Source organism: Pristis pectinata, chromosome 1 (assembly GCF_009764475.1).
Source record: "Pristis pectinata isolate sPriPec2 chromosome 1, sPriPec2.1.pri, whole genome shotgun sequence".
NCBI classification, from domain to species: Eukaryota; Metazoa; Chordata; class Chondrichthyes; order Rhinopristiformes; family Pristidae; genus Pristis; species Pristis pectinata.
In genome coordinates, this window is record NC_067405.1 from 102,181,204 (window position 1) to 102,193,244 (window position 12,041).

The window sequence follows — 12,041 nt, forward strand, 5'->3', positions numbered from 1 at the left end:
CTGCAGGAAGAAAAATAAATGACTCCGGGGTGAAGTTCCGCATTAGCAAATTCTGGGCTAGTCAAACAAAAGAGTCTATTCGATTTGCAAATAACAACAAAAAATTAACATGGAAACAGCAAATGCCAGTTTCATGACTCAGGGAACCGAGTACAGCGGGGGCTTACTAATTAATTGGAATTCTCCCAAACTAGACTGCAGAGAGCAGAGACATGCAGTGCTATTACGCACAACCTGAATGAGCAACCTAGGGTATTTCAAGGAATCTATTTCAAGGTGACGCCATCGAAAAAATCTGCCACTGAAACAAAAATGTTGATTAATTACCAATTACAGTACTGCTCAAATAATTATTTTTTTTACAAATAAGGCATGTTGTACAATCTTTTAATGACAACTAAGACTGGAAACAGCAAAACAGAGCACTAGTCCACACACTGAAGAGACAGGCACAGAACCTCACAGTACGCACTCTGTTGCAGTCAGAATTAACAAGGTATATGAAGTAACTGGATTGCCTTTTGATTTAAAACAGTTGTACGAGATCAAGAGCAATTTTTCTAGTGTTCCCTGCTGTAGAACACCAGTTAAATGACAGTCTTATCACAAACTGCCTGAACTTATGACATGTAACAGATACATTCTTCAATATGGAACATTTACCTGAATAAATTTATTTCCAACTGCTACTTAATAATATACTAGTGCTAATCTCCAGACGCAAGTTTAAAGATCTCGAGTTTCCTTCACTGCCACGTAACATCCAACTTTTCCGTCGAGAGTCAGGAAGAATATCCCAGTGTCGGTTTCGCAGTTGTAAGGACAATGACTGGTAGATTTCAAAATGAAGAGCTATGTCATTAAGATGAACACAGCATATTACTCAGTCACTGACCTTGTGACTGCTGTTTGAGAAGTCCAATTCCTATATTGTAGCCCAGCTCCTATAACAAAACTCCATCGAGCCAGTCTGCTGTCCAGATGTTTATCCAAGATTTTTTAAATGAGTTCTTTGAAAAAAAATTGAGATCTCTAATATTGTATACAACAACACAACATTAATTAAAAGCTGTTTGCATAACATGGAAAGTCTACGTCCGTAATTAGTGTGGACCAATAACAGCCTGGAAATCTCACAACAATGAAAAAGATTAAGCTAGTATTTTTGTTCAACATTGCTGATTAAAATTTAAAAAAATATTGAAACAGATTCTAATATTGGCAGCATTGAGTTTAAGGAATAAGTTTCCAATAAAGGAAATGTACATTATTGAACCTCTGTCTCTCTGTGTGATGATCACCCTGGATAGATCTCCCAAATTGTTTGGCAACTGCTCAACATTTGTGCTTCATTGCAAGCTGTGGAGGAGAAAAAAAAAGGAAAACGAGATGTATTATCATAACTCATTTCCAGCAATACATGGTTAGCAACATTGGAACCCCAAGTGCAAATTATACTTATTGCATTGTAATTAACTACATTTGATGAGGGGAATGTAAATAACTTAAGAGGTCTATCGTTCCTTGTGTCAAATATCCACATTAAAAATTATAAATGAAAGTACATCTTTGCATTTGTTAACTCAACCACAAATCAATACGCCGTTCAACAGGGATGTAACTAAACCTCCAGCTTATAAACAGGAACTCGACCAGCTTGAAATTTAGCAAAACATTATGGATATTTGATATTATTTTCTGCTGTTACCAGACAATTCATGGTAAATTGGAACGCGTTGTGAATGCTAATAAGACAGACTTCGAAAGGAACCTTGGAATATTGTAAAAGGCTATTCCATTAATGCCTAACACCACCAGTCAGTATAAATGACAAATGCCGAGAGGCTCATTTTCAGCCTCTCAGGAAGATGTTTACATTGTTTTAACTTGCGTTCCACCAAACTGATTCACTTATAGACTGGTCACTTCAGATTTGTTCATTGGCATTTCATTCTTCTAATTTGTGGACAATTTGATAGCAACTGAATGAAATCTCTTCACAATAGAAAACTTCATGCTGCTGCTTCAAAGGCTTGGGCATCTACAACTGATGGGGAAGGTGGCCATATCCCCAAATACAAACCGCAGAGGGAGAAATCCTTCCAATGTATTCACTGAAGTGTCAGATCGTCGAGTGCCAAAAAAAAACTCCCAAACTTATTGGCTGAATTTTGCGTTGATGTTCTGCTCGTGCTCTGTCGTCGAACTGCACAGAGTGCTGCTGCAGAGTCTGAACTTGCTGCAGTTCCCCGATGGTCACGGTGGTGAACCTGCCTGCTGGACCCGTGTCAGCTTAGACCCGACACAGGAACAGTCAGCCCATTCATCTGAATGGAGGGAAGCAGTTGTGAGGGGGACCGTTACATGCAAGCTAATAATTATCTTAATTGTTTAAACATGTTTAAATGATTTAAATATGATTTGATTTTTAATAATTACATTTTTTCTTTGATATTTGTACAATTCTGAATAATGACAGGAGTTTGATGGAACGCACAGCTCCATCAATCTTCAAGAGCGCAACACCATTCATGACAAATCAGCCAGGTTGATCTGCACCTCATCCACCTTTGGTCCATCACGGCCAAACTGTGTCTTTGCAACCAAGTACGTGGCAACTACTTGCTTGAGCAATTCCAACAGCACTTGCCAAACCCACAATCATTACCACTAGGAGGAGAAAAGCAGGTGGTGCATGGGAACACAAATACCTCCTGCACACCTTCCACAGTGCGCATGCCAGATATCACAGTTCCTTAGTTTTCATTTTAATCATCAAGGTTTGACAGACCAGTCTGCATTATCTGCAATCTATTAACCTATAAAACCATATTAACTATCTTTGCAAATATTAATTTAAGACATTTGAGCCCGACTGCACAAAAGAGTTGTCCTGGTCTGGTATTGACCACCGGTGAGGGCACACTTGGAATACTGAGTGCAAATCATAATCCTCTGCCATTCAACCAGCCAGCTGCTGTGAAAAGATTGAGAAAAGGATCATTGAGAGCTGGGGCTCAAAATGATGAGAGACTTCAGAAGTAAACCACCATTTCAGCGACAAAGACGACAATTACAGAGTGAATGGCGTGAGAGGACCAAGGAACATCAATGCACTTGGTTCAAGAAAATTACTTGGCTCAAGTATGAAAATGACCAAGTTTCAAGCGAGACAAGAACAAAAAAAAAAATCATTAGTGAAGCACACTGGAGCAGATTCCCCATTAAGAGAGGATGCTTTCTTTGATTAACTCAAAAGAAAATGGATAAATAGCTGGGAATACACTTCAAGAATCCATGGGACACACATAATTATCAAATATTCCAAGAATCAGTTACTTGTAGCTGTGGGATATTTTAAATGAGGTTGACTTTAACATTGTGGGAACAGGTCAGGTTTTGAAAGGTTGGCCAAAGTCCTGGAATATGGCTGGACTGTACACATTCTGTGAAAAGTACAAGCTTCATGGGCCAATATGCCTTCTGTCACTCCATATATTTTGAAGAAATTCCTCTGGTTGAAAATAGGCTATCCAATTCTCATCAGCAAAGGTGCCCATGATTAAAAGTCATTTCATGAGACTAATGGGAAGTCCGGTAACTAGTGTAACTAATGAAGTAGGGTAACTAACGAAAACATATCATGTGTGAACGTGTAATCGCGAGGTTAAGGAACATGTCCAAAAACTGTGTATAGGTCAAAAATTGTGTCATTCTGCATTCACTTAACTATTTCATTAACAGTATGTTGCAAATTTAACAGCATTGGCTGGTATTGTACATCAGTAACAAAATGTCCAATTGAAAGAGAACATCTACATTTGATTTAAAGCAAACAAAATCTGGTAAACCAACCCAAATGAGCAATAAACTGCAGATGCAGAAATCTCGAGAAACAGGAAATGGCGGGGATATTCATTAGGGTTTACTGTGTTTCTCTCTTGACCGATGCTGCGTGTTCTCCCGAGTATTCAAAACATTTTCTGTTTTCTTTCCTAATGAATTAAAGCTACATTAGAAATACAAGCTAAATGTTCTAACCGCAGCAGTCTACATTAGACCTCAGAACATTTTTAAAAAAATTACTGCTCAGGATATGTTGCCTTTTCACCAATAACACAATTACTAAACATTAAGTCAGTGAATTTCACCTTTATCACGGGGAAAACGTTTTTGAGGCCACTTTAGTTCATTGCTATTTCTCCATCTTCTAATGACAAGGGCTGTCGATGGAGGTCTCAGGATTCAAAGCATTATGGTCTTTAACTCTTAACACAATGATTTTTAATTTTGTAACTAGTGCAACTCAATGGGAGTGACACTCAACATCATCCTATGAAAACCTAAATGATGGGATTCATTGTTCAACGTTGTGAACTGCGTTGAAACTGTCGAATGAGACCTGGTTTGACAAATAAAGACAACTTACACAGCACGTTGTCACACCAACATGGCCTATCATGAAGTAATGCAACTCTCACTTGCCTGTGATTTTTAACTGAATTCTCGATCCAATTCATTGTCAAGGGGAAAGTGTGAGGGAGTTTATAATGAGACATGCAATGCTTCATTCAGGCACCAGTTCAGGAATAAAACAGACAAGACACTTGGGAGCCAGCTGATGTGGCAGAGAATAATAGGTATCAAGGGGGACGAGATCTAATCAAGAGAGAAAATAAATACGGAATTACACAGCTAACCCTTTTCATCTTTGGATCATCCAAACCTTTAGTTGCTAAGGCTGCAACTGGAATTCCCTCCATTAACTTCCTTGTTTGTCTTTTAAAGTGCTCCTTAAAACTTTGACCAAGTTTTTTTGTCTCCTCATGGTTTAGCATTGTTTTTTGGTTGCTTGGTGAAATTCCGATAAAGCTCTTTAGTATTTTGTTTTGCATGTTAGAGGCTCTGCGGATAGAAGCTGTTGCTGCTGTTCATGTTGGCGAGTTAAATATACTGCCAGATGGCCACCAGCATAGTATGACAAAAGTCCAGCAGCAGCTGATGAGGTAAGTAAGCCAAATGGTCCCTCAAGGTACCTCTGCCAGTAATTGCATGGTGCAGTGGGTTAAACACTCATCTTTTATCTCTGTGACTTGAGTTCAGATTGATGGGATGCAGATCTATTTATCTGTGGTAAAATGAGTTCAATGTGAAAATAATTTGGTCAATTAATTTCATTCTTCGAAGGCACATGCCTACATCACACACCTAACTTTGACAACCTTTACCTAGTGAAAGGAGCAAATAAAAAAGCAGAATATTTACAGAGAAAGTCAAAGAAAATTACATGGGAACAGGTGTTAATTACAGTTGAACTTCAACAATGAGAAGCCACAAAGATCAGCTGAATGACTTTCATTATCAATGTTTCCTTTAACTGAGACTTTCAATCAATCCATCTGGATGTTTTGTCCGGCCACAAACCAGCTGTATTTCATCTAACTACAAATCCTGGAAATCATTTAAGCACCACTGTGTCTTGGTCACATGCCATTATGCTCACAATACATCCTAATCTAATGTACTCGTTTGTAGCAGAACGACACCATCACATCAGATTTCTGTGTACACAATATGAAAGGCTGCCAAAAACTTAACTTCCTTGCCCAAAGAGCTGTGAGAGTGTAAAACTCACTGCCAATGGTGAATGGTGTGGAAACATTTAGGAGCAGGTTGAACAAACATGAGGAAGGGAGGATACAGAGGGTCAGTGTGATGGATGGAGCTGAGGAAAGATGGGAGACAGGAAAAGATCACAAATGCCTGCATGGACTGGTTGGGCCGAATGGCCTTTTTTGAGCTGTATATCCTAAGATTGCTACCATAAACCGGATGGCCAAACTGAAGAACTTACATTGCAGAATTCTCAAACTGTTTTTCCATTTCAATTCATTCATCTATCACTCTATTGGGCTCAATGCTGCCGAAACAATGCTCAAAAATTAACACACAAGCACTGGAAATTGCAAGCTGAAAAGCTGGTTATAATCCATTAGTAGCAAGCCCCTAACCTACTGCAGGCACCCTTGCTGCAAGAGTTAAATATCATCAACACAACATAATTAGATTTCCATCTGCAATTTGAAACTAGCTCCCCGTTAAACATATATCCCCAATCTGCAAATTTTGTCTTTTGCGTTCCATTTAAAGACTACCATTGATTTAAATTCAACCTTAAAAAAGGACACACTTTGCCTTTTTAAAATCAAAACATGTCTCCAGCGGAACACTGCCTACATCAATTTTTCTCGACACACTGATGCAAATTATTTCACAGCAGCAAAGCTAACTTCTGTGGATATTGGGTTGAGAAATTTTCAAGGGCGATGTGCAATTAACATAATTTAATTTCATGGGAATACAAATATATTATGGTGCAAAATAATGATTCAGAGCAAGTAGCTGTCAAACATAATTAAATCATGCCATAATTCATCGTGACGTCATGACCTATTTTTAAAAGTGTTAAATTGAAGACATTCAGATCGTTAACTATTTGCATTCTTCTTAAGTGTTCTTGAGACTGACAAAAGGCCAAACAACACTCTAAAGCTTTCTCTTTTCTAACCTGAAATAACAGAAGCTTCACTTTGGTAGAACAGATCTCTGGTATCAGTCTCAAACAGCTGAAAAACAAGCCACTTGTGCAATCAGCCCATGCCTGCATTTATGCTCTACTCGTGTCTCCCACCCATCACTGTGACACTCAATTCCCTTCCTCCACATTTGCTTGTTCAACCTTCTCTTTAATGTACCTCTGGCAGTGAACTGTACACACTCACCACTCTTTGGGCACACATTTCTTTTAATTCCCTCATAGAGTTCTCAGTGACTATCTTAGATTGACAACCTCTATTTAGGCTTTTCCATACAAGTCCACACATTCTTTCTGTATCCACTCTGTCAAAATTCTTCACAATTTTAGGTTACCTCTTGGCATCCTTTTCTCAAAAGCAAACAAACCCAGTTTATTCATCCTTTCCTGATATGTTAGCCATTGCACTTTTAGTATTATCCATGTTAATCTTCTCTGTACCCTCTCCACTGCGACTATATCTATTCTATAATATGGCAACCAAAATCTTCTGCAGCACTCTAAATGTGGGTCTATCCAACATTTAACATAGATTGAACATAACTGTGCTACTTTTCGATAATATCCCTCCAGAAATAAACCAGAATACTTGGTCGATTTCTTTGTGGAGTTTGTAACTTGTGAAGCAATATTCAGCAATTGGTATATTCGTTCCCCAAGATCCCTTGGTTCCTCTATCCAACCTATACTCACAGCTTCCAAGGAAAAGTGACCTCCCTATTCCACCTACCAAAATACACTACCTCATGTAGATGTGCATTGAACATTATTTGCCAATTGTTTGCCTATTCTGCAAGTTTATGAATCTGTTGCTTTCCTCCTCAGTACGAACCATCATCAGCCAATCTCACTCCCCAGAAGTTAGTATTATCTGCAAAGTTAGAAACTGTGCTTTTGATTCCAGGATTTAAATTGTTAATGTAAAATGTGTGCAGCAGTGGTCCCAGCACTGTACCTGGTGTAACACACTACCCATCTTCTGCTGTACCAAAAAAAATATCCTTTACCTTGACTCTCCACTTTCTGTCCCGAAGTCAGTGTTGGATTCGACTGTTTTAAGTAGTTTTTTAACATGTATATTGTTTAATACACCTCAAGTGGTTGCACAAGGAATGAACGCTTCCAAGCTTATTGGTTCGTCCATCAGGTGAATACGTGTTTTTTCATTGGTTGGTTTTGCCACAGGTATCTAATAGGTTTTCTGATTGGACTATTGTTAGCTAAGGAGTACCCCTTATTTCAGGTATAAAAGGAGTCATTTTTTAATCACTCTCTTGCTCACTTCCCCTCCTGGCCCTAAAGCTCATCTTTAGTTCCTTTTGTCTCGGCTCATCTCCTAGTAGTAAAGCTAGTGCCATGTGCTCTGTGACTGTTTCTTTGTTTTAAAATTTTCCAGTAAAACTTTGCAAAGCACCAAGTTGTTTTCAACTCATTCCTGGACTCCTGAAAGCACCTGCGGATTCGAAAATAACCGGATCCGACACCAGCAAGTAATTCTTGTATTTATAGAATCACGAGCCTATTCATTGCTCTGTTAAAGGGCACCTCAATGAAGAGGTCACTTGACAATCAAGTTAAATTACCATATCATTACCATCGTCTATTCTCTCTGTTACCTCCCCAAAAGAATAATTGTTAGTTTTAAAATCCATGCTTAAATGCAAATTCATTATTGCAGACTTTTGTTTCTCTATTCTTTTTTTGGTGGGGATTCCACTACTTTTCCAAACATCAATATTAAACTAAGTGGTCTCTGATTCCTTGGACATGTTCTATCCTCTTCTTGCCAGGCGTCTGTCTCTGCAGCTGTTCCTAACAAAATGTTAAAAGCCTCTGCTCTCTCTTCCTTAGATTCTTTCAACATGCACGGATGCAATCCATCCGAACCAGGGGTATTAGCCTTTGATTTGCTTGGTTTATTTTCCATTTTAAGTGCACTCAGTTCATTATTCATCTCATCATCCATTGTCTCAGTGTAGTTTTATGTGGCCTGGGTGAAAACACACCTGGCATACTGTGGACAACTCTGACCTCCCTACCCAAGATATACTTCCGAGAGAAAGAACAATGAGGATTCTCTGGAAGGATTTGTTGGCTGGTACCACTGTGGATGGAAGGGCTGTCCTCTGAGGAGAGATTAATCATGCTTGACTAATTAAAGGCGAAAGGGGCAGAAGGATCCAAATGGGCTTTTCCTGCTCTGTTTTTTATGTTCTTACATCAAATCCATCTCTCCTATCACTCTGGGAATTACAGAAACAAGATAATCAATCAGCTATCTCCCCATCATTAGCCAAGGTTCAACTCTACATTGATTTATTCACATCCCAACCTGTTTTGTTTTTACATACATGTTGTAATATATTTTATATACATGTTCCTTTAACTTAAATCCATAGTTCTTCAATGCCCTTATTTTTATTGTTTCTCTGTTAATATCCTAATTCCTTTACGTCTAGTCCTATCGTGCATTCCTCTGCTGTCTATGAACGTAATGTGTGCCTTTCCTTTATAACTATTGTTACCTTATGTCTTCATTTGTTTATGGGATTTCATTACAGCTTTCCCCTATGATTAGGGTATATTTCTAGTGCTCTTTTGGATGCTATTTGAAATACTTTCCTCCATTGTTCTACTTGCTAATATCGTTGCCCATTTTATCTTCTCAAATTCTAATCTCAGTTCCTCAAAAATCAGACTTATTTGAAATCTGTTTAAATCATATACATGTCTTCTTATGGTCTTCAAGTATGTTATAATGTGGTCATGACTGCCTTGATGTCCTCCTCCTTCAGCTTATTTTCCACTTCATTCCCTGATGCAATATCCAACAATGAATCCTCTCTTATTTGATTTTTTAATATATTCAGTTCAGAGGGATCCTGTATACCTCACAGGGACTCCACTCCCCTATCGCCTTCACCTACCTTTTACGAACAATTAAATTTCAGGCTATTGAAATTAATATTCCATTATTTTTTTTAAACTTGATTCCTTATTTCATCTGTATATTTCTTCTTCCCCCTCTCTTCCACTAGTGGATGGTCTGCAAACCACACTCACTTGTGTGACTAATCCTTCATCATCTTTTATCTGTATCCATATGGAATATATTTTGATCTTCCCGACAGCTGTATCCTTCCCTTTTCCCCTCATGATTGTTTCTAATTGTATTCTACCCTGCAATGTTTAATTCCTTGTCCTAATTTTTCTGTATTCATGCCCGAGGCTCATTGCTTTCATACCCTTGCGATGGGACTCATTTGCCAGATCCCAGGTTACACGACACCAACAGATCTGGAATCCGTCAGATAATTAACAAAATAACAAAAAAAATCGTCACGTATGGACACTGCAACCGCCAAGGTCAGCATCAATTGCCTTTTGAACTCAGTGGCTTACCAGTTAAAGATGTAGTTGAAGTACCTCATCCCAGCTTAATACTGCTCAGGACCATCTCCAAACTTAATCCATGTCAGCTGGGCGCAGAAAGTCAGATGAGAAAATGATCAACCACTACTGACAGGGATGCCAAACTAGCATTTAAATACAGGCCATCCTGTACAATGGATGACAGCTGGCATCCCTTTTCTTCTGTTCTTGTCCTCCTTCCCTCCTTTGCAATTCAATCAGTTACTTTTGACATCTGGTAGGGTCATATGGGTGGGACTAGATGCTGCAGCAGTGTTGCTGTAGGTGGGCTTCTGGCCTTGGACAGAGTTTGAACCTTGCCTTGCAGAGTCCCACCGGAAGATTCGTAGCAAGATAAGATTCAATTAATTTAGAATAAGATTCAATTGGTTTAGTAAAAATGATTAGTTATGAAAGAAGGTGTCTGAGGCAATTTACTGATGATCAGTGATGAGTATAACGGAGACACAAGAGATTCTGCAGATGCTGGAATCTGGAGCAAACACACAAAATGCTGGAAGAGCTCAGGTGGTCAGGCAGCATCCATGGAGGAAAATAAACAGTCGACGTTTCAGGTCAAGACCCTTCATCGGGACTAGAAAGGAAGAGGGAAGAAGCCAGAATAAAAAGGTAGGGGGAAGGGGGAGGAGCACAAGCTGGCAGGTGATGGGTGAGTCCAGGTGAGAGGGGGATGAAAGGGAGTGATGCAAGAAGCTGAGAGGTGACAGATGGAAGAGGCAAAGGGCTGAAGGAGGAGGAATCCGGTGGGAGAGGACAGTAGACCATGGAATAAAGGGAAGGAGGTGGGGAATGGGAGGGCGGTAGTGGGCAGGTCACGAGGGCGGGGAAGGGGAAAGAGAAGGGGTGAGGGGGCCACAGGAATGAGGGGAAACAAAGGGGGAGGCAGGGGGGAATAAAACAGAGGGGAGGGGTTACTGGAAGTTAGAGAAATCGATGTTGATGCCATCAGGTTGGAGACGACCAAGGCAGATTACGAGGTGTTGCTTCTCCAACCTCCATGTGGCTTCAAAGTGGCAGGAGAGGAGGCCATGGATAAGCATATCAGCATGGGAATGGGAAGTGGAATTGAAGTGGGTGGCCACCAGGAGGTCCTGGCTGTTGCGGCGGACAGGGCGAAGGTGCTCGATGAAGCGGTCGCCCAATCTGCGTCGGGTCTCACTGATGTAGAGGAGGCTGCACCGGATGGAATAAATGACACCCTCAGATTCACAGCTGAAGCACTGCCTCACCTGGAAGGACTGTTTAGGGCCCTGAATGGTGGCAAGGGAGGTGGTGTAGGGGCAGGTGTAGCACTTTGCACGGTTTCAGGGATGAGTGTCAGAGGGTCATCAGTGGGGAGGGACAAGTGGACAACGGAGTCATGGAGAGTGCGATCCCTGTGGAAAGTGGAGAGATAAAGGGAAGGGAAGATGTGCCTGGTGGTGGGATCCCGTTGGAGGTGGTGGAAGTTGCGGAGAGTTGGATGCGGAGGGGCGGGGGGGAGTGGGGTGAGGGCAGACATGTGGGAAATGGAGGAGATGCAGGTGAGGGCTGCTTTGATGGTGGTGGAAGGGAAACCCAGTTTACTGAAAAAGGAGGACATCTCTGATGTACTGGAATGGAAAGCCTCATCATGGGAACAGATTGGCGGTGGCTGAGGAACTGAGAGAGAGGGATAGCATCCTTTCAAGTGACAGGGTGGGAAGAGGTGTAGTCAAGGTAACTGTGGGAGTCAGTGGGTTTGTAAAGGATGTCGGTAGATAATCTGTCTCTGGAGATGGAAACAGAGAAATCCAGAAGTGGGGGGGGGGGGGGGGCGGCGGTGGGGGGAGTGGTGTTGGAGATGGACCAAGTGAATCTGAGGGCAGGGTGGAAGTTGGAGGCAAAGTTGATGAAATTGAGCTCAGTATGGGTGCAGGAAGTGGCCCCAATGCAGTTGTCAACGTAGTGGAGTAAGAGTTGGAGAGCGTTACCAGTGTAGGCTTGGTAGACGGACTGTTCCGCGTAGCCGATGAAAAGGCAGACATAGCTGGGT

The 12,041-nt window shown here is 40.8% G+C and overlaps 1 protein-coding gene across 6 annotated transcripts in view; it reads right to left on the bottom strand.

Moving 5' to 3' along the window:
- Positions 1 to 370: 370 nt before the first annotated feature.
- Positions 371 to 12,041, bottom strand: part of stxbp6 (syntaxin binding protein 6 (amisyn)) — a 250,154-nt gene continuing 238,483 nt past the window's right edge. For all 6 annotated transcript variants that reach the window (XM_052021985.1, XM_052022002.1, XM_052021961.1 and 3 more), the window contains one exon: positions 371 to 1,359. In XM_052021985.1, the coding sequence (XP_051877945.1) occupies positions 1,336 to 1,359 (24 nt within the window). In that variant the 3' untranslated portion in view covers positions 371 to 1,335. The remainder of the gene's footprint in view (positions 1,360 to 12,041) is intronic.